This window comes from Rhipicephalus sanguineus, chromosome 11 (assembly GCF_013339695.2).
Source record: "Rhipicephalus sanguineus isolate Rsan-2018 chromosome 11, BIME_Rsan_1.4, whole genome shotgun sequence".
NCBI classification, from domain to species: domain Eukaryota; kingdom Metazoa; phylum Arthropoda; class Arachnida; order Ixodida; family Ixodidae; genus Rhipicephalus; species Rhipicephalus sanguineus.
In genome coordinates, this window is record NC_051186.1 from 45083727 (window position 1) to 45107324 (window position 23598).

Consider the following 23598-nt stretch of genomic DNA (forward strand, 5'->3'; position numbering starts at 1 on the left):
ACAGCTTTCTCAGCAAAAAAATCGCCATAGTGGTACAGTCATCATCCTTGATACAAGTTGCTGACTAGTCGCGCTAAACACTGCGTTGCACCTATACAGGCCACCGGAAAGACGTCTTTGCAAAAAACACGACGCTGCAAACACGGTCCAAACGATTGTCCACCATTCAATTTAAAACTGCGCAAAGGCTACTTCGGGTAACTCTACATTAAAAGGCAGGACGTTTCGAGCAAGCTGAGATTATGAGTCCAATTGTTTTTTTCTGCTAAGCGAGACTCGAAGCAATGCGGAAGTCCTCACGGAGAAGCATTTCGTGCGCGAAACAATCTTAACCCGATCTTAACGAGATAGGCACATCGTGATTTGCGACACCGTACACTTGTCCTTGCTAGACCATACACTCGTCCTTGGCAGACCGCACACTCATCCTTTCTAGACCATACACTTCTCCTTGCTAGACTAGTTCAGCATTGCTGCACAGCGTAAAGTATAGTGGCGTTTCTATTAAACTAGTCTTTACAGGTGGCATTCAAGAGTCTTGTGGACCACCTAGCCGGGCGAGTCATCTCTTTACATGTGGCACGGAAATGTCGCACACAAGTGCGTGTCGATGGCGTCCATCTCTACGTCTAATACGCTACAAGATTCTGGCTTGTCTGACGTAGCCCTATCTAGGCCAAGGTGTCCGTTGGCATAACACGACAATAATGGTTAATGTAAAACGTTATCGTCGGATCTCCCACGGTCACACGCAAGAGGTCCATCTACGAGCGATGCGAACAGAAACGTGCGCAACCGGAACCCTAGCACCACGACGGCCACTTCGGAACGACTCCGCGCCGTCAAAAAAGAAAACGAGACGAGTTTTTCCGGAATTAAAAAACAATCCTGTACACGTAAGTACTCGATGCAACAAGTGCGGGTGCTACGTATAGTAACAACGTGTAGCAGAAGCGTCAAAACACGTCGGGAGGCTTTTTGCGACGGCAGGCAAGCGGGAAGCACTTAAAAAGAGATGTAGCCTCTTCTTGCCGAGTCATTACCGACTGCGGTGGTGCTTCCGTTTCTCTAACAGAAGATGCTCGCATGACTCCTTTTAGTTTGCTGGAAAGAAAAAAGAAAAGAAAAATTTTTGGAGAGAGAGAGAGAAAATGAAGCGGTCGCGGTCCCGATTGCCGAGCATGCAGATATCGCAAATCACGTTTTGCATTAACCCAACGGCAAAACCAGGCACGCACATTTGTGCCGGCGGTGATTTCTGTGTGGCAGTCATTAAAATGTGCGAATAAAAGAACACCACTTGGTCGAGCATTTAGAGAGAAAATGTAGAATCCAGACATTCGTATGAACCGTGAATATCATAAGAATTGAAAGTGTGCCAGCATGCGGATATTCAAATCGAATCTCGAGCGCCGTAAAATGCCGCGTATATTCCTTGTCCCAGATTTTAGCATATAAATCTCGCTTCTTGTATTACACTTAGGAGCCTCAATTATGTTATCGTATAACATTCTTTAGCTGAGACCAAGAGTTGCGCCAATATATGTCGTATTTGCATTCACTGTATGCTCTGCATTTTACGGCATATCTGATCGTGAAATGAGGCATGCATTCATGTGCCAGCTGTAAGCACACGCAGTTAGACCCCCCGTCAGTGCATTTTACGGATAAAACGTATTATCAGGAAAATCGTATTAACCGGGAATGCACTGAAATGCATTGTGCAAAGTGACCACAAGTGTCAAATAAATTAGTAGGCCCAAGGAACAACGTGATTGGCCAGTCTGTCTTTTCCTTCTACTTCAACAAATCATCCTGAGCGGATATTAAGGCTAAAATTTTTTGCAACAATTGAGCTGCTGCTTTGGACATTCACAGGCAGTGTTGAACGAAAACGCTGGCATGCAAGTTTCCTCGACTTTGATGGCGTTGCTTCTTGTACGTCGTGCGCAGTAGAAAAAGATTCAAAGGCAGGCAGTAAAGGCACCCAGTAGAAGAAAAAATAAGGATGAAGTCTGTAATCATGCTCGTGACTGGATCTACTTACATTCTAACTCCTGAAAAACACACGACATGTACACAAAAAGAACATGTAAGCAACAGAAAAGCACACACGTAGCACTGGCCATGCAAGAGGCAAAGCACCAAACACTTTGTGTAAGTACATTTTTCTTAACAATTATAATAATAAAAAAAGTTGTTAGTCCTGGAAAGCCTCCATGGAATGTAAGAAAGAGCAAAAAAATGATACGATGCATTCAAACATACAAATATTGTGGCATTACACAAACCTCAATGCAAAAATTAAAAAAAAAAACCACATGGCAACTAAATCAAGAATGCTAATATACAAGGATGGGCTGCAAAAGCTATTCAATATGGCCTAACAGCAGTGAATGTAAAAGAAAAAAAAAATGACACTAAAAGCATAAAAAGAAAAACAAACATGAATGCTGGGATTAGAGCAGGACATTCTAAACATTCTGGCTTTGTGTTATTTAACGAGCACTGTTAGTTCCACCACTCTCCATGCTTCGTTTGTCATTTTCTCGTCATTTGTAATCCTGTCGCTTTTTGTCCCCTTGTCAATGTGAATTCCTGTGCTAATTACAAATACTACAGATTTGCGATCACATCTGGCCAAGTCTAGCACTTTATCGTGTTTTTGTTATAGCCAGAAAAATACAATGGCACTGCTATACATAAGTGACGCGCTTCTATCTTGGGATCTCTTGTGTTTGAAATACTGTGCATGTGTTTCGTTTGTCAACACGTGCACAAGGACTATAGGGTTGCACCTTTGAATACAACAAGATATAAAAAAAATGGCATAAACAAAACACTATGGAGCAACAAACAACAAGCACTATAACAATGTAAGGGTGGCTACAAAACAATACTCAAGGGTGCAATACAAATGGTGGCTGGCAAAACAGTGAGAGAACGCGTGCGTGTAGCAACAGTGCGCATGCATTGTGCCCCAAAACACAGTTCGTCATGGTAACAGAGGTCTACATTGCCGCCAAAGCCTGTGAGCTCTGGCGAGATAAGAATACTGTCTATATAATGTAGGCACTGCTAGATGGCGTATACACAAAATATAATAGACACCAAACGGAGGATGTTAATTCTACAAAACAGGCTACCTGAATTGATGCTTTAACAAAAGACACAAAGCTCCAAGTTCTATATTCTGAACTTCATCTTGTGGCGTCACTGCTGTCGTAGTGACGACACGGATTCCACATAACTTCAGTATGCGTTCGAGCAGAAGATGTTAGCAAAAGTTCCACAACAAAGTTAGGGAATTAGTACGAAAAAAAAAAGCTCTAGAGAGAGCAGGTGCAGCACTTTAAAAGTAGGCCAGTAGTACTGCCACCCATCTCTCCTGCCCGATCACATATTTAGTAAACTGTACTTCAACTAATGGTGGCAATTCTGGAGCTATTAGAAACCTAATATACAAACCTAACATGACGTAACACTTCCCTCTGCAGTCATTTAAGCATGCATCAATAGGGCTACTCAAACACAAATGTTAATGGTACTCCACAGAACACCAGCAGTCAGAAACGATAGATATCTTAGTAGGAAGGTTGACATCACAGCATCTTTCAGAAAGAGTTTGAAAAAAAAGGTGCGTACAACAAAGTGGTACTGGGAACAAAATGACTGTGCCGGTGCGATCGAGAGAGGACAGCCGCAGGCAAGAATGTTTTCTTTTTGGGAAGTGCAAGAGAAAACGAAGCACACGACAAAACTTTGTACTCTGGGTACGACAGTTAGGAGTGAGCGGAGCTGAGCAATAGGTGTTACAAAGATGCAACAAAAACACTGCACTATTCAGCTGGTTTGCCCACAAATACTGATTGGAATGGATAAGAACAAAGAGATTAAAAAAACATGAGATGGCTTCAGGAATGCTTCAGTATACTGGATTAACGTAAAATGAGACACTTCGATATAGTAGCACTTCCTGAAGGTTTTTGTGAAGTGTGGTTTGAAACGGCCATATTTGAGACAAAGATAAGTACCATAAAATGCTAATCAAGTGCCCCCTCCCCCACACAGATACTCCTCTTCTCAATTATCCAGAAATTTTGGATTTGACGCCAACAGGTGGCACTTCAGTCGCATCAGTTCTTTCGACACAGCAAAATTCCCAAGATGACTCAGCGGATTATAATGCTAAGCCAAGATTACAATGCAAAGCCCAGCCAGCACCATGGCGATTCAAAGCTGATGGCATCATCAAATGGAATTCAGTCGAAATAAGCAACAGACGCTCAGTGTACTGGTGTCAAAAAAAAAAAAAAACTAGATATAGGCAGAATGCTGGACTGCAAGAGACAATTTTACAACAGCTCCCGGGCAACAGTGGCACTGCCTCAGGGTGACAAACCTTAACTACATACTCTGGCTGTAAAACCTTCTCATTATTAAGGACAAAAAAATAAATAAAATAAAATAAAGACAACCCCACATTTTCCTGTGATAACTGTGCATCCTGCTACAGTGCACATTTATTGGAAACTGCAAATAAGATGAACTGGAAACTGCAATTCGTCCCGTCCCCGGACCACGATGAATTTTTCAGCTACTAAGAAACTTTTTTCTGAGAAATCCGCATGGATTTCCTTGTACAATCGGGTCATTGTCAATTTTCCTTTCTGAACATTTATTGGAAATATTCAATTTTTTTACCTCCTTCTGTAACTATTGTATCACCCTGCACCTCAAATTCAAAGTGATGCCTGCGCTGAACTTGCTGAAATAAGCGAAACGCATCACAAAACAGCTGCAATGGCAGACGAGAGTGGCAAAACAAAAGCATCTAAAAACAAAAGGTGTCAGTTAACGATGTCTGAGCGGCATACCGATGAACAGATCACAGCTGTGCAGAACTCTATCATGCGGTACGACCCGACGTGCAGGCACGAACGAAGCAGGCAGGCAGGGTTGTGGCTGTAACAGGTTTTCTGTTGTGCATCATGCGTGGCTGATGTGCTCTTCAGACGCTCTTCGAGGGGGGGTGGGGGAGCCAGGGGGGAATGAGGGGGGGAGGGGGGTGAGGCCAAAAGACGCAACAATCTTAGACCTTTCGACAGTTGGCCTGGAGGTTGTGTGGCGCCTCGTTGAGCTCCTCGAGCTCGTCGCCGGGATCGAGCTCAGACTGTAGCTGGAAGTACTGCTGACTCCGCGTGGGCCACAGCAGATGCGTGATGATGGCGTACGCCAGGAAGTCGGCGCAGGAGCTGATGCCTGCGTGCGTGGAACGGACAAGACAATGATGGAAAAGCGTTGCTCATGTTCAATGAATCAATGAATCAATCAATCAATCAATCAATCAATCAATCAATCAATCAATGGAACTTTATTTCATGAACAGAAAATTGCGTATTCCCTTGAGGTGCAGCCTTCACATATGTGGACGCAACATGTTTTGGCCAGTTCTTTGGACTACTGGCCAAGACAGAGCGAATGGATGCAATGAACCTTCTGCATAGTCAAGGTGTCTTGCCATAACCTCAATGTTCTGTGCATGACTACAGCCGACCACTTTGGTGAAGACACTACAATGTTTGACAGCTCGGTCGACATGCCGCATTCCAAGACCAACGTCATAAGTATCTTTTTTCTTACGCTAAATGAATACACCCAAAAACAAGTTACCCATACATTTTCAGCCTACGATTCCATTTATTTTTATGTAAGAATGGAACATGACTTACAGCGGAATTGCAATTTAATTACACACTAATTAGGATTATTTATTAAACCTAGCACAAAACAACATATTACTTGATTTTCTTACTTCGAGTGTGATATCAAGTGCCTTGGAATTATGTTCTGCAAATCTGAGATATTTTCAGACAGTCAATCATAATTTGTGCCGGAAGGGGATATACAAGGATTATTTGGACCAATAGCCTAAAGTGGCTATACTCAGTAACAACCTAAGAGAAATATACTCCGCCCTCAGAACCGTATGCTCTGCCCTTCACCAGTGAGAGACGGTTGTGGCAGCTTGTGTTTGCTGGAACCGTAAGCACTTTTTCTTGGCTAATGCAAATGCTGTGCATATTAACAGTTGAAGGTTCGTCATTACTACCTAAAACATTACGTTTAACTAAGAAGCGGCGTCAGGATCCCTGACGAAGTTTACCAGAGCGTTCAAGTTCCGACACAAAACCACAGACACAAACGTGTGTCTGTATGGGGAAGTCAACTATCTCAAACACACAGGAAATGCTTGATGCCACAAAAAGGAGTAAGCGCTATTCGATGGAGCAATTATGCGAACTCTCTGTGGGAGGGACAATGACGGCTGTAGGTGGAGCTTACATTTTTTGCTTAGGTTGTAACCGAGTATAGTGGCCAGTCCAACACAATACGCAACAAAGTGCGTACAGGTCAGCTAATAGCAAAGAAAACAAAAGGGAAAAACATGCACCGTATTTATTCGAATCTAAGCCAATGTTTTTTTTTTTTTTTCGAAAAAAATGCGTGCGAAAGTGGGGGGGTCGGCTTAGGTTCGAGTACAATGATTAAGTTTTTGTTGTTTTCCGGCCTTGCGAATTTCGGGGGTCGGCTTAGAATCGGGGCCGGCCTAAATTCGAGTAAATATGCTGATACCTGCACACATGTACATATACACTTAATACATAGGTATTTACTAAAAAAGAAGCAACGAACACCAACTCAAATGATGTTGTAGGGTTTGTGAAAGAAGGAAAACACTCGCGTGTAAGTTTTGTTAATGTCGTTCTTTCGCGTCCATCCTGCCCCTGTATAGGTATTGCCACGTGCATTTATTGTCTTATTTTGATGTATTCAGGTTTCACCCAGAAAAACTTCTCAATGCTCGGCGCAGACCGCGCTGCAATGTTTGGAAAGCCTCGCAATTATTGAGATCATCCTGTTAAGATTACGAACAGGACGCAAATACAGTAGACTGTCAGTAAACGAAAATCTCTTAAACAGAACTGCTGCTTAAACAAACTGCCTCTAATATGATCGTTTCATACCTGTATTTTGCGTCCCCGTCCATCTCTCTGTAAACAGGACTCTCGTTAAATGGAACATATTTTCATGATGCCTTCAGGTTCCGTTTAATGAGAGTCTACTGTAGTCAAGTTTACTCGAGAGCTTTCATGAGCACCAGCATAACACTACAACCTTCGATGCTGCATGTATAAATGTCGACACGCCTTACCAGAGATCAGATTACCGACGGCCGACGCTCTATTTGCCGCTATCAGTGTACAGCGTGTATTGCTTGTAATTGACATTTAATTTTTCCGGGCACAAGTTCACCCAAATAAAAAGTTCCGTATTTCCGAGTTCTGCTGGAGCCTTCTTCACCGTCACGTCCCCGTGACAATATATTCGGCGTATTGCCGATAAATCCTTGGCTGGCAGTCTGTGCTCTTCTTTGTCCACATTAAACCTTCGCACTGTACGGTGCTAGCAGATTGAAACACGAAAAATTTAGGACTAATGATTGCACCTGTGTTCCCAGCATCTACAGGTCGTGTCATATCAACATAATTTTGACTCGGAACCGCTACATCAGCGCCAACATTACCTTTAGCGGCCAGATGTACAGTGACGTGACGAGCTTATCACGACCAATATCTCATAGCATTCGTTATACTAAAAGAATGATGCCGCGTTTCAATCCATGAGTACTGTACACCTAAGATTATATATCACGAATTAGGTAGCCCAATCAGCTGCCACGTGTAGGGGTTTATCCTGAATACTCTTCATTCTACACAGGATCACGTTTAAGGGGACACTACAGTGAAACAATGAATTGGTTTAGATTGATATGTTGTACTCTGAGAACTCTAATGGCATTAATTTCACTATCATAGGTCTACTAATAGAGGAGAAAATCAAGGTCAAAGTTTCGCACTGAAATCACCGCACGTGATGTCACAGATTTCAAGTGCATTTTTTAATATCTTGGCGACATTGACTCAAGGAAATTATCTGAAACTTGGTATGTTAAGTCTACGCCCCCTTCAAAGGATAATTTACTTCATTTTTATTGATCAGGAACTGCGTAGGACCTAGCAGACGCTGTCAAAATATACGACATAACGGCGACTGGTGCATGAACTTTCAAGGTGGTATCGCCACCCACATCTTCTTTTTGTGTATTTTCTTGCTTGCCAAATGCCTTCTTGTGGCAAGCATGGCAATTTTGGAATTGTGAAAGAGTAATTTACTAATATGAGAAAAATCGTTTTTCTTTTCAGTGTCCCTTTAATCCTTCAAGTGAGTGCCCTTTAGCTCATTCAAAAACCTTTCCCCACCCCCTAAGATTATGTTACGCTGTGCAATGCTACCTAACACAGGATTTGACCACCGAGCTAATGCTTCCCCTTGAAAGTGGGATGTTAATAGTAATAGACGAATGCCCTCGCCTCCCACTCACCAAGTATGAACTTCTGCCTCCAGAGGGCCGACACCTGGAGGGCGATGAGCGCCACCACGGGCAGATAGACGAACCAGCAGAGAAGCCCCGCCCAAAGTGGAGGTAGAAGCGCAGCTTCCTGTGGTCGTTCTCGTCCATCATGTCGACCGCAACTCCGTGAGGAACCAGGCGGTCACCACGAGCGGAAGCAGAGCGAGATCCAGCCCGGATACGTTGGTACTCGTCAATCTCTTCGATCACGTCCACTTCCGTCTGCAAAGAGGTCGACGGGAAGAAGTGATTAGATGTTGGCAGGCAGCGTCAACTTGAGCAACGGTCGAGGTGCAATGACTGTTGGGTTCGCAAGGTCATCGAGTTCTGCAATGCTGGTGGCATGGACCAATCTGAAAGGACACTGCTGCGCTGTGAATTAAGCAAAATAACAAAATAGAATCACTGCTATGTTGCCATATGATGATATGCCCTGGTATCCCTTGTTACGAAAAATAGGCAACAAAACTGAACTACTCTGAATAAACTTATCGAGCAATATCAGAACAATACAGATGTAAGATAGAAAAAAAAACATGCAAAGCAGTTGTACATGTGCTATTTCATAATACATTGCATTTAGCAACAGACAACCATGTTTACTTTACTGTGCATGCTACAATGTAACAAGATTACCATGCAACAGCATTCTAATGCCAAAGCATACAACACAAGTGCCCCATCAGTGAAGCATGGGATAGTGGCACTATATTCCCTTTCTTCACACAAACAGGTACTAATACGAATGGCTTACTTATGCCTGCAAGCTCACTGACCTGTATTCAATGGGTATGAGGGCCTCTCTTGCTCTTGTCAATACCTGTCAATAAAGGTCTCATAGCCCACTATCTTTGAAATTCTCGTGAATAAAAGTGGTAGAGATTCTACCAAAAACAAAGACAGGAAGGCTCCAAAAATCAAGTTCTCCCTATCTCAGCTGCCATTAGTTTTGTTAATTGCACAACTACCGAGAAAGCTTCAGCAACATTGATGTGATGAAACGTGCGGCAATAGTATCAGATTTCGAGAATGCATTTTGTGAGAGGAGCCTCGTCTTGTAATACAGCGCAAACACAAGGACACAGTGAGGTGCGGACAAATGAGCACTGGAAACGCACGTTTCCCGCTTATATAGAGGATTGAGTGCATTTCTAGGTCATGAATGCAAGAACTCTTTGCAGCCTTTGCAGGACTTACCTACTATGTAAAAAAAAAATCCAGCCAGCTCCGCTTCGCAAACACTGTCGAAACAGCGAAGCTGATACCCTCCTTCATCAGGCTATATCAAATTTCCATGTTTTTCAAGTCTTCCCATCGTTGGCACAGCGACGACATTGCCGTTCCTGCATCAGCTCTTGCTGAAGCTAACATTGGGCGGCTTCTTCCTCGGAAGCAGTCTTGGCCATTATGTAAGTGCAAGCTCACCAAGAACCAACGCCCTCCTTTATACTCCTCCGAGACACTTACTGACCTGCTTCTCGCAAAACAGCTGGATTCCTCCGCTGAGCCTCACTCTCGCCCCTCTTGACACGCCTCTCATTGGTCCACTCTGTACACAAGGCCTCACTCTCCCCCTTCCTGGCGTGCCTCTCATTGGTTGACTCGTCAAGCTTCACCTTCGCCACTCTCGGCACGGCGCAGCCCTTCCTTTCCCTACGAGGCCCCATTCTCGCCACACTGCGATGCCACGTGATCAGCGCTACACCATTGGACGGGGAAGCCTCGACTAAGAACAGCTTCGCTGTTACAAAAATCCAGTAAAGCACGAAACATTGAACAGGGGCTCACCATGTTCCAGACGTAGAGCAGGATCTGTATGCAGCTGTAGACCAGCCAAATGCAGAACAGTACTGGCTTCCATGTCAGCTCTGTACGTGTGATGGCCCAACCTTTGGCAAGTAGCAGCAGAAGCAGCATGAAGAGAGACTGCGCAAATATGAGAAAAAAAAAAAGAGAATGTAATGGCATTTTCTTTACACATGAACAGCGGTACGCAGCCCAAGGCAGTCCACACAGTTAAAACGACAATGCAATATGAAATGAAACGTGCAACATTAAGAGAAAAGATGACTGCAAAGTGGGTCAGGGAACAAACGGGTGTTAAGGACATCTTTGACGAAATCAAGAAGAAATGGGCATGCGCAAGGTATGTAGCGCGAGGGCAAGAAGACCGCTGGTCATTAGGAGTAACAGACTCAATTCCAAGAGAAGGCAAGCGCATGAGAGGGAGGAAGAAAGTTAGGTGGGCAGATGAGATCAAGAAGTCTGCGGAGATAACATGGCTGCAGCAAGCATAGGATTGGGTTAATTGGAGCAACGTGGGAGAGGCCTTTGCCCGGCAGTGATTATAGTCAGGCAGATGATGATGTAATGTGACTTGCCAGGCAAGCCTTTTTCAGCTCACCTGTGAATAGCTGCACATCCTCTTAGAGGTCCCGCCTCTTAGGAAAACTTAGTTATTTACAAACACTGTATTGAACGATTTACGAACCTGGGACAGCATGTAGCTGACGTCGCCCACGATCCCGAGCGACGGGACGCCGTCGCCGTCCATGGCAAAGATTGCGAGGTGCGTGATTGTCCACAGGAACGAGAGGAGTTGCAGGGTGAGGGCAGCCGTGAAGAGTCGCGTGACCAGGTGCTTCTGTCGCATGACAGCGTACACTTGCAGTCCTGCCAGGACCAGGTAGAGGAGGAAGAAGAGGAGAACCCTCTCCAGGCTGCCCTGTGGACGAAAGCGAGAAGGAAGAGACGTTAGGGAGTTTTAGATGGCAGGAATTAAGATGGCAAGGAGTTTTAGAGAAATTAAGGAGTTTCAAATGTCAGGGTGATGTTAGGAAGAGCTAGAGGGACATGTCTGCCCTGTGGTCAAAAGCAAGAAGGAAGCACATTAGGGAGTTCTACATTGCAGGAATTAGGACAGGCAGTTTTAGAGACGTAGAGTTTAGCATAGCAGGGTGATGTTAGGAAGATCTAAGTTACATGATAGTCCTGTGGACAAATGATAGAAGAGACATTAGAGAGTTTTAGGTCACAGGAAGTAAGATGGCAGGGAGTTTCAAATGGCAGGGTTCTGTTGAGAAGAGTTAGAAGGAATGAACACAAAGTTTTACAGGGATTATGAAATAGGGGAGTTTTTCGGAGAATTGACATTATGACGTAAGAGAGATATAGAGGGTGATGGCATAAGAGAGTTTTAGGTTGCAGGAATCAAGATGGCAGGAAGTTTTAGGGAAATTGGGTAGTTTCCGATGGCGGGGTGATGTTAGGAAGAGCTAGAGGGACATGACGCCCGTGGACAATAGCAAGAAGGATATATATTAGGGAGTTTTATATTGCAAGAATTAAGATTGCAGGGATCTTTAGGAAGATCAGGGAGCTTCAGATTGCAGGGTGATGTTAGAAAGAGTTAGAGGGACATTAACATTGAGATTTCTACAGGGATCATGAGATAGGGAACTTTTTGGGACAACAGACATTATGACAGAAGTGACATGAGAGAGATTTAGACGGTGATGGCATGACGGAGTTTTAGAAACAACGCAAGAGAGTTTAGAAGAAAAGTCAGCACAAGATGTTAGGAAGATTAGAGGTATTCCAGTAGGGAGATTTAGAACTAATGGAAATGCATGAAAGTTTTAGAAGGACGCAACATTAGACATAAGGGAGATCAAAAGTGGTGACAACATGGGGGGATTTAGAGAGCCTCATGGTGTTATGGCACTAGAGAGACCTCGAGGACTGACAACATTAGAGAGCCTTGGAAATAATGGCACCACAAGGGTGTTGTAGAACAGAAGTTAACAATAGGAAGATTCAGAGGGAATGATAAAATTACCTAAGGAGCCTTAAAGTAAAGTTGTTGTTAGGGAGTTTTTAAGAAAGGGCAGATCCTAATAAATTAAAATTTTGAGCAGGTCATTCACCCTGCATACCAGTGAGTGAGAACAGGGCATAATCCATGCTGCATGTCACCAGCAACCACCACACACCAGGTTAACTTGGAAACTTAACTTCTTTAAAAGGACTGTAAATGCAAACATTATGTTAAGCTAAACTGATATTTTAATGCCCAACATGTCCTACTTAAACACTGGAAGAAAAATAAAGCAATGACCAATAAAAAAAAATGTGTTTACTGAATTTACATACAAAATAAAATGGCCAATTTCAATGAATTTTCAGCAGTAGAATCCACAGATCTTCATGCTGCTGTGTTGGCACTTTTGAAAAATACTGTGCTGCCCCTTCTGTGGAGTCGTCTTTTTTTTTTTCAATGTAGACAATCAACGGCCTCCAAGATTCGGTGGAACGGTTGTGGCACAATCTCTGAGGCCACTAGACAGCAAGGATCTGTCACAACTTACGATTTCCAGCACTACCAGCGCCAGTCACATAAGAGAGCACCGTTAGCTCTGGGGAATTTTAATTTTAGAGGAATTACGTCACGACCTACGTCGTGATTTTTAAAACTTGTTGACACAAAATGGAGAGGTTTATGCATGGGAATTTGAAGAGTTTAGGAATGACTCATTGTTTACCTCAGTTGAATGCACTGTAATTTAGAAAAACAGGCGCTTTTGTATACAGCCACAATAAGAACCCTAATGTCCTATGTGAAATTCGTGACTGCATCATTGCACTTGGCAACAGAACACACCTTCCATTATGTACTCTGTCAAATTGAATCCGGTCATGCCAGACACTGGGATCAATAAGAAAAGGTTTGGCTACCCTTCAAGCCAATCAGAGAAGATACAGCGAATTTGACATTGCCTGGAAGATCTCCTTCCCCTTCCATTCAATTTACTCTCATTGTCTGAGATTTTGGTAAACCTGTTTTGAAAGATTGGCAGGTGAGGTCGGTGACAATGCACGGAGCCAGAGCGCACACATCTTTGCAAAGAAGCAAAACAGATCAAAAGTTTAAGAAACGTACCTGCTGCTCGAAGGAGAACTGGTATTCGAAAACGTTGTGCGAGGGGGCGGCCGGGTTGCCATTCACAAGCCAGATGTCGTACGCTATCTCATGTCTTCGTCGACCGAGTCTTTCCACTTGCAGTCTTTGCCCTTGCCTTCCCGGTAGCACGAGACCATGCTGACGTACCAAAACCTAAAACACGGAAAAGGCAAGAGCATTGCAACATGCCCATAAAGTAATTAATAGATTACAAAAAATTCAGCCAGTTGCATGCCGTGCTAACCATTGGACAGTGAAGCCATAATGATGATGATGGTGACTTTCAGTACAAAAAATGTCGTCATTCTCATTTCGAGCATCGTCATATTGTTTCATTTATTTGAAAAAAAGCATCATCATCATTTATGTAGATACTACTACTATCTTATGATAGTGCTACTACTACTACTACTACTACCACCACTATGAGACGACGGCAAGAGCACAGGGTAGACTAAGCCAGCCTCACTGTCAAACATTAATTAATAACAAATCACTAGAAAACATGCGTGCCTTCTATGAGCGTTAACCATAACTTGTCTGTCCAGTAATCATGCTGTTAATGTTTATGCTCGACTCTGTTTCACAAGCCTTAGATCAATAGTTCAATCATATTATCTCTTGCAGTAATCGTCACTACAAAGTGGTCCTTTTCATATGCCACACTAAGACATACTACTTTGACTCCTTATCCTCCATAGCAGCAGCAAATGGGATTACCATGATCCTTACACAGCAACGATTACTGACACTTTCACCGTTAAGAATGCTCTTACTGATATTTTGTAACACCACTCCTCTCTGTAATGCCTTAGGGCTCTGACAGCATGAAAATAACTTATCATCATCATTGTGATGTCTGGCAATAGTCTGAAGCACAATGAGCAAATAATAGTGTAATTGTGTGTCGAATTCCTACGCTGTATTAACGTGGGGAAACTGTGAAAAGGATGCGGTACACAATATGGAACTCGCGTGCAGCAATCATCTTAGCTTCAAATACCTCTTGTAACATGTGGATATATACCTATACCATTTTAGTTATGCTACTCCCCACTACAACAAACCTAAATCACTAAAGGAAAGCTAACACAAGCTACAGTTGTGGCACATAAAAACTGCAGCTTAAACTGACACAGACATTGCGGTGAAGTCCACTGAACTTTCTTGCCACATACATTAAGAACTCTTTCAGAAGGAAGTGAACAGGCCAGGAGAAGGTGGTTCCAGAACATGACCTATATGGTACAAGAAAGCAATATGTTCTACTGAACAGGAGTTTCATTTATTGACAAAATATGATGGGGATGCAGCAGTCAGGTAGAAAACAAACTAATCTGAGGCAGTTATGTTGAGGCAGCAGTTCCGTTTAATCTGTCTCCATTTATAGAGATTCATCTGTATTGTCATGTACTGTAACATTGACCATACAGCGCCAAGGCATTAGGTCAGCATTAAACTTTTTATTGAACCAACATGAGCACTGTAAAAGCAAGCTAACTTTGAAAGCACATAGCAGCAAGAGGCAGTTGTCAAAATCTTATCTGCGTGTTCAATGGCACATTGCGTCATTATGCATGAGTCATTGTAGTATGCTCAAGCACAATCACTGCACACAGTCTGATTAGATAAGAACTCAGGACAAAACTTGAGAAGGTTTGATATACAAAGACAACCTTTGCATTGAGTCTGACGCTAACAGTTTCACAAGTCAGCAGAAAACTGGCTGCCGGGGAAGAAAAACTGTGCGTGTTAATACAAAAAAGAACAATCTGAAAATCTGCACATTCTTTTGCAAAGATAAAAGAACAAGAAGCAGGTGTTCACAAGAAAAATATACCCAAAATAAAATGTTCTCTCATTCAAAATACAGCGGGAAAACTAGGCCAGTTTTCTGACAAGAGAAAGAATATGAATAAGTAAAATAATATAAATGCAGACCAACTGTTTCCCGTTTCCATGCTGAGATTGCCATTTCTTTTTTCATACACTGCATTCACTCTGGAAAGTTGTACAGACGAGCTACGCTGCAGCAATACATTGTGTAAGAAAAACAGCTGTCAGATATGCTAGTAACAGAACAGTGCCCTTGTTTTGAGTATAGAAGAGTGATGATACGTGACTCGCCCAATTCTCGTTCCAGGTATCGCCTGAAAAAGCAGTTTTCGAGAACTGCACGTATTTGAAACCATCTTTTTTTTTTACAATATGATGTGCAGCACAAGCAGCCGATGCGACATAACAAAATGGCAGGCTGTGACAACGCGGTGTTTTAATGCTTGCAACGTAGTACTTAGCTAGTTATGTACTGTGCATTTTGAAAAGAGTTATGTGGAAATTTTGAACAGATCAATGGTGGTTGATAGCGTGAATTTAATTCTAAGGTCTAACTTAGACTTATCAAAGCTCGTTAGAAAGTATAAAAACATTGCTAAAAAGGCAAAAAAAGGAGGTAGACACCTTTCTTACCAAGTGGCCCAATCTTCAAAGCTAGCCGACAATTTGTAAGCTGGATCATTCAATGATGCGAGTGTTACTTGTGCAAGAAAGCAGAATGTAATATTACCTAATGAGCATTTTCCCTAATAGGCTATTAAACTAATTACTTGAGATTGAAAAGCACATTTCTACTGGTTGAATTGGAAAGCTAAGCTTCTGTGGTGACCTATACAATTTTCTTCACACTGGCAGAGCGGCATTTTGAGCGACAGGTCTGTCCTTCAGTGCAGATGTTATACAACGCACGCTCGTTGAAATGCCACGCAAGATTGGAACATAACAGTGCCGAAGGTTGTACGACATAGTAGCCAAAGCAGATAGATGAGAAGCAGTAAACACTGTTAACTGGACTAATTGCCACTCTGGTCTGATATTGATCATCTCAGTAATGACATTTCACCAAAACGGGTAAACCTAAAAGATAGACCTTCACCTCTTTCCAGTTGCACAATAAAAGGTCGACTTATACAGAAAAGTAGTAAACATGTTCATTACCAATATGTGTCAGTGTGTCACTGGTTTTCTATGAAGCATCTACGTCCTAGTTAAATTTATTAGAAATCGCGTTATCAGTATTCACCTGGAGGTACTGCTTTCAATGAAAACAGCCATCTCTTATATTAAAATTAATAATTGTTGGGGTTTTACATCCCAAAACCATCATAATTATGAGGGACGCCATAGTGGAGTGCTCAGGAAATTTCACCCACCTGGGATTCTTTAGTGTGCACCTAAACCGAAATACACGGGACTCTAGCATTTAGCCTCCATTGAAATTTGGCCGCCATGATCGGCATTCGATCCCGCTAACACAGGGTCAGCAGTCTTATTTTAAAATTAAACCTAGAACTTACAACAGAGCAAGAGCACTTGATCTGCAAGTCACCACCATCCGACAAGACTCTCTGAGGGAAGGTATGAACAAGCACTAGCTTCCCCTCTGCTGAAAAGCTTTGGGGGCTTCCACTCAATTTAAAAAAAAAATAAATCCTCCTAAACTGATCAACTGTTGTTTTAACTTAGAGTAAGTGAGGATGCTTTAAGTATTATCTAGGTGTTCTCTTTAACAGTATCTTCAAGTTTGACTTTCGGAAAGGCGAGATGACCTTTTTAGATGGCGTACCTCAAAACACAACTAGGCCATACGTGCCAGAGCCCCCTTTTCCTTCCCACAAACACACGTTTCCACATTCAAGCTCACCTTTTTTTTTTCTTTTTTGTGGACACTGCAACAGAGGCCAGTTTGTGACAAGCAGGCTTATCACTCAGGTGTGGCAGAATCACACAGGCACGCGTATACGCTTCTGGGTGGGAAGCTTTATCACACGTACAATAAAGCAAGAAAGAAAACAAAGATAAACGAAAAATGGGCCCTCGCAAGCAAGTATCTCACATGGACCAAACCCAAAGGTCTGTGGATGTGATAGCAACTGATTTGGAGGGGGCAATGGCCACGGCATTATTTACGTGTCAGTGTGTGTACGCATGCTACCCGCACACACACACACATATATATATATATATATTATATATATATATATTATTATATATATTATATATATATAATTATATATATATAGACACACACTACTCGACCCATCGCGATACCACTTCCTTTTCCGCCAGTGTAACATATTCCGCCCATCGAACCACTTGTGCGCGGGCCTCTCTCGCAGCGGATTGACCCAGAATCGGCGAAACTACGCTGGGTACTACAGACGCTGAGGACGCGCCAGACTGGAACTACCTGTTGTAAACCGCGCGCGCTCGTTTTTTCCGCGCTTCCTGGTTTGTTTCCAGGGCCGAAATTGAAAACGCGCCGCCCAGTCCCCCCCCCCCCCCCCGTTTCACTTTCCTTCTCTTTTTTTTTTTTTTTGCTACGCATTAGCGACAGTCTAGACGAATACGTTACACACCCATTACTGCTCTCCCCCACATATTTAGGTTGCTTCCTTTCTTGTCGCCGCGTAGCGGACATGTCTAGACGTGCGATAGACCACGCGACCTCCTCTAGACGTGTTCTAGACTTCAGATCAACTCAACGCGCGCCGTCCGCTCTCTCTGCTAGCGTTCCTGGCCAGTGCATATTTGACCAAAAAACAAACAAAAAAAAACATTTGATTACCATGGTTCGCCCAGCCGCGCTGTGTGTGACACAAATCCTCCGCGTCGAGGTGTGCCGCTTCAAAAGAAAAAAAAGAACGACAAAAAAAAGCCGAGCAATGAAAACAATTGACAACCGCCGCAACAACAAGCGTGATGATTACAGCTTGCATGCAACTTCCGTCCACAGAACGAACGGAACGGATGGCGCGTTTGTTACAGCACACGTTTGCACAACGTACGCATATAATATTTACAGGGTCGACAGATCTACGGCGAACACCTCTCATTAGTATTCAAGCCAGTGAACCTAACGTTTATTCTACTTCTCGAGGCAAATGTCCATCATGAAGTCTACTAATGGCTTCGACAATCACAATAATTAATTTTCCGAAATACGTATTAAAGATCGGCTTCTGTCAGCTCCTTGAATACCTGAGGTCTTCTGTGTCGAAAAAAAGTTGAAGTCAGCACTTGTCCGTGTCAGCTCTCTTTTCGTGCACTCGTGTTTATTCCCGCGCTGTTGAAATTTCCTTTACGATGAACTACCAACTTGCCCAAACCCTTACGTTAAGCGAAAAAAAAAAAGAAATTTCAGGACAATTTTAGGACAGTACACGTACTGTCCTAATTCAACCCAGCTGCCTTATTCACTCAACAATCTAACTCGTATGTGATGCAACCTCGAAAACGGTTCCGCTGTACTCCGCGCGCTCCGTTGGATCATCGCTCTCTCCAACCTCATTCCCGCGCGCACGGAAGCACTTGACTTTCGCAATTGCACCGCGCACACATGGCATGGGTGTATGTAGCAGGATGTTTACAAGCCGAACGGGTTGAGTTGTGGGCTAACTCGCAGGTGCGCGCGAGCGCGTGCCAATTAGCATACCGCGAGTGAAACTACAACGACTGAAGACAAAAAACGTTAAGAGGGCCCGCACGGGCCTAAACAGAGTGAGTTATATATGCGCGGTCGCAAACATTAGAAAGACGCGTGCCTGCTGGCTCGATGTCCTAGATGAGCTGTAATAGGGGCCGGCTATGCAGTTGATTATACAGGTTGTCTCGCGTAATCGCGCTGTAACGACGTGCTGCAGGGCCGTATATTCGGGTGAACACAGCTGCGCAGGCACGACACGGAATGCGGAGAACTGTTTTGTTGTTGATGTTGAATGACGTTAAGTCAAGCTCCGTGTTTACGCGAATGCGGTCGCTAGAACACGGAATGACAGGTCGACCGCTCGCTCATCCTGTGGTGTGCTCTTAAATTATTACGAACAGTCGTGCCAAATCGGGCCCTATAGTTTCTGTTTTTACTGAGGTCACGATCAAGACAGGCAGCTTGTCAGTGGTTTCCTCGGCTGCTGACCCGAAGGTCGCTGGATCGAATCCCTGCCGCGGCGGCCGCATTTTCGCTGGAGGCGCGACAATGGTTGAGGCCTGTGTAATTAGATTTAGATGCACATTAACGAACGGCCAGGTGGTCAAAATTTCCGGAGACCTAACGGCGTTTCTCACAAGCAGGTCGTTAAACTCCAACAATCAATCAAGATAGCCAGCTTACCGAGCTTGATGAAGATCGCGTACGGTGTAGGTGAACTGGTGGCCGGCGACTACGCGACTGGGCTTGTCCTCGTCCTCGCATAGCTTTCCAGTCGCGCAGGGTACGTTCGGAGAAAGTCCTGCGTGCCGTTGGGGTTGCAGTTGCTGTCGAAGGCGACCCGGTTGATGCCGGCGAACATGAGGTCGCAGACTGACGCCGAGCTGCCGTCAGCGTAGCCCTGCGTCCGATTGCCGTAGAAGGCCAGGAAGTTGTCCCTGTCGGCGACCACAAGCGTGCCACGGTGCGTGAGGTCGCCTCTCTTTGCCGAAGTCGCTGTGACGTTGCCGTAGATGTAGCCGAGCGTGTTTTCGTGGTCATGCCGGTCGGTCTTCTTGAAGCCGAACTTTGCGAGGAAGGTGAAGAACTGTCCCGTGCGGAAGGTGCCCCGCAGGTGAAGGCACTGCGCACTCCATGCGGTAGCGGCGAGTAGCAGGAACACGGCACGAAGAAGGCGCATCGGTAGCAGTGGGCGGGAGTGGTGAACTAACGATGATGACGGCTCGCCTTTTCTATGCTGACGACCTTAACTGGACTTGCGGAGACATCGTCGCGACGCACCACACTGATGGGGCGTCGTTTCTTCACGTCGGAGGCATTACGACCGCGACGTATACCGCGTCCTCTCACTTGAGGCGGTCGAGCAAACACAAGCCCGCACCCGCAGCTCCTGCTAGACGATCCGCAGCACGACACGCAAAGACGCCGCCAGGAGGCGCTATACTTCAAGTCAACTTCTGGATTGACTCGACTTTTGTAAGTGCTTTGGCTCCGGCGCGGTCCGACTCGATACGAGCCATCAGTAGCCGTTTTCTTCGCTGACTTTACGGACTTCGCCGTCTCCGCCTACAAGCTGGTTCGGAACGATCGCTTTCGAGTTTCCGTTTTGTCCTCGGTTTATCATTTCCATTGTCACCAGATCGGTTGTCCCGACATGCATTCCAGTAGAAGAAAGACGCGTCGGTAGGTTTTCTTCCTTCAATATTTTTTACGAAGGGCAGCTTTCCTCGCGAACAGCTCGCGCTGTCGTTATCGCCGGGTGAAAGTAGTTAGCAGTTATTTTGACAATTCTCCGACGATGTCCGGGTCCTACTACTTCGTGATCGTCGGTCACTTCGACAACCCAGTCTACGAGATGGAGTTCCACCCCGCCAACAAGCAGGCGAACAAGGTAAGCATCCACTTTGTCGGCTACGACTGAAACACAAATGCTGTGTTTTCATGCTTGCACTCTTCTTGTCGCCTTCGATCAGGAAGACCACCGTTATCTCAGCCAGTTCATCGCTCACGCCGCCCTTGACCTGGTGGACGAGTGTATGTGGGCCACCAACAACATGTACCTCAAAGTGGTCGACAAGTTCAACGAATGGTTTGTTTCAGCCTTCGTCACGGCGAACCGTATCCCTTGCGGTGACCGACGTGGTTGGTCTCTCACGCTGTCTTCGCACTAACGTAGAAGTTGCTGTATGAAACGAGTGTGTACACGCGTTTTCATATAGTGTTGATCCGATTTGAAATGGTCAGCCTAAAAGGGTCAAGGTGGTGATGTGGGACTGCTGAACTTCGTCTTGCGACAAAGCGACTGCAGGCCACATGAAGCCGAAAGAACGAAGCGTAGGCGAATCCATGTATTGCCCATCACTCCCATGCTGGCTGAAGTGCCAATCGTTGCAGTATAGTGTCAGTTGCAGCACTCACAGACACTAGCGCCAGATTTCCCATCTAGTGTACTATTATGAAATTCAGTGTGCAAGGCGAAAACTCAACGATATCTTAAGTATGCTTACAGATTTCGCTTTTGAGATGGAGGGGAGGGGGCAGGCATGTTTTGTTTGACATCATTCACCCTTGACGAGGTCACCAAAGGCATGCGCTTCCTCGTGCTGCACGACGTGAAGAACGAAGACGGCATCAAGAGCTTTTGCACCGAAATGTACGAGTTCTACGTGAAGGTACGAAGCCCATAACCATCCCATCTGCTGGTTCGCTCAATTCACTCAACCAATGCTGGCTGTTATTATCCAAACAATAGTTTGTGCCTATAATTGCTATCTGTGCCGTGACAGCATTCGTCAGCCATGGTAATCTGTGGATGTACAGTCGGCTCCAAAAGTTTAGAGAACCCATCATGGTGGTCTAGTGCTTACAGTGCTCAAATGCGAAGGTCGCGGGATGGAACCCGTCCGCAGCGGATTTCTATAGAGGCAAAATGCTAGACGACCGTGTGTTTAGATTTAGGTGCACATTAAAAAACCCCAGGTGGTTGAAATTTCTGGAGCCTTCCACTACAGTGTCTCTCAATCATATAATGCTTTTCGGACGTAAAACCCCAACATTTATTGAAAGTTTAGAGACTATGTGACGCAAGAAAAAGCTAAATATTCCCGCTACTTTGGCAGGCCGCCTATCTTTAGACGCACTAACAACATGTACTCTTCACTTCTGCCTAATACAGTCACAAATTGCTGAGAAATTCAGTGTTTTCTCAGACCTAGTGGTCTCTACACTTCTGATGCCGACCGTAACAGTTTTAAACTTAATTCAAATTTCCTTTTTGCCACATTTTAGAGTAAAACACCAAGTCAGTTTCTACTGAATAATTATCCTTTAAAGCTCTATTGTCATTAATTTTGCTAAGGCTTACTATCAGAAGAGGAACCGAAGGTCACAGTTTAATTTTTGAATTTCACGCTCAAAGCTAAGCATCTGGACGTTAGCACGATATCACAAATGTGCAAGTACTTTTTATTGGCTACTGTGAATATTATATATATTAAAATTAAAGGTTCTTCGTTACTACCTAAAACATTACGTTTGGCTGAGCAGAGGTGTCAGAATCTTTGACAAAATTTACCAAGATGTTCAAGTTACCGGCCTAACACCAGCAACACACAACGCGAATCTGTATGGGAAAGTCAGCTCTCTGAAACACTCGAGAAGTGCTTGACATCACGAAAATAAGTGAGCGCTATGGGACGGAGCACTTGCGCGAATTCTTGGTGGAAGGGACTGCGATGGCCGACATTTTTTATTAGGTCATAACCCAGTATAACTGGAGAATAATAATTTTTTGTTGGTATTCCTCTAAGTGAAATTTCAAAGATAGAGACTTTTAAGTACGGTTGCTTGAATACCGTTTATTTTTCTACTTTTCAGTATGCGTTGAACCCATTCTACGAGCACAACACTCCCATCAAGTCGGCGGCTTTTGATGAAAAGGCCAAGTTCTACGGCAGGAAGTACTTGACGGGCTGAGCACATCTGCATACTTGCACATCCCGAGAAAAAGAATGAACTTGCAAGTGGTTGTGCGTGCTTGCACAACATCCACGAGCATCAGCTCTGCCTTGAAATCATTTACGTTTTGTGCGAATCACGTTTTGAATATTTTTTTTTCTGAGGGGGGGGGGGGTCAGGGTAATAAACCTGTTCTGTGAAAACCACTGCTATCTTGGTTTGCCAATCTAGTGTCTTCTTTTTCTCACAGAAACATGTTCAAATGCAGCGTTTCCTACTTGCAATACCTTCGTAAAGTTGTAAAGTGAACTCGAATTGGTAGAATTCGTGCAAATTTGTGACGTTTGGCGGGTATGACTAATGCTCTGAAAGTGTACAAGTGGCGGTGGCATCACACTGCACCATAAAGTGCGTTCAAATTTGCACACTATTGTCAGGATCAGTTCACGTAACCACCACCTCCGATTATATCTCATCTGCAATTGGTCTGAATTGTAGTGGAAAACAGCTGTCCAAATAGGTTGGCGGTAAGAGTAAAAGAAAGGTTCAGTTTAAACTTTGGGGCGGTGATATCTAACCTGAGGACCCAGAGTAGCATTTCCTTTCCAACCAAACATGCACTCTGCTATAAAACTTTCAATCAACTAAAGCTTGAAAGCCATGTAGACTTCCAAAACTTGTAGCAAGAATAAAGTTGGCTGCTGTCCTCGAACATGACAGCAT

The 23598-nt window shown here is 44.2% G+C and overlaps 1 protein-coding gene and 1 pseudogene across 1 annotated transcript; one reads left to right on the plus strand and one right to left on the minus strand.

The window, feature by feature from the left end:
• Positions 1-942: 942 nt before the first annotated feature.
• Positions 943-20335, minus strand: LOC119374163 (integral membrane protein GPR180-like; annotated as a pseudogene).
• A 130-nt stretch (positions 20336-20465) lies between these two features.
• On the plus strand, positions 20466-23069 carry LOC119374663 (trafficking protein particle complex subunit 2). The gene is made up of 4 exons (XM_037644825.2): positions 20466-20809; positions 20892-21036; positions 21505-21590; positions 22795-23069. The coding sequence occupies exons 1-4, from the start codon at positions 20717-20719 to the stop codon at positions 22891-22893; spliced, it is 423 nt and encodes a 140-aa protein (XP_037500753.1). The 5' UTR covers positions 20466-20716; the 3' UTR covers positions 22894-23069.
• The last annotated feature ends 529 nt before the right edge of the window (positions 23070-23598 follow it).

Coding starts and splice junctions, on each gene's coding strand:
- LOC119374663 (XM_037644825.2), top strand. CDS start 20,717: ATGTCCGGGTCCTACTACTTCGTGATCGTCGGTCACTTCGACAACCCA. Junction 20,810..20,891: donor CCAACAAGCAGGCGAACAAG/GTAAGCATCCAC, acceptor GCCTTCGATCAG/GAAGACCACCGTTATCTCAG. Junction 21,591..22,794: donor TGTACGAGTTCTACGTGAAG/GTACGAAGCCCA, acceptor TCTACTTTTCAG/TATGCGTTGAACCCATTCTA.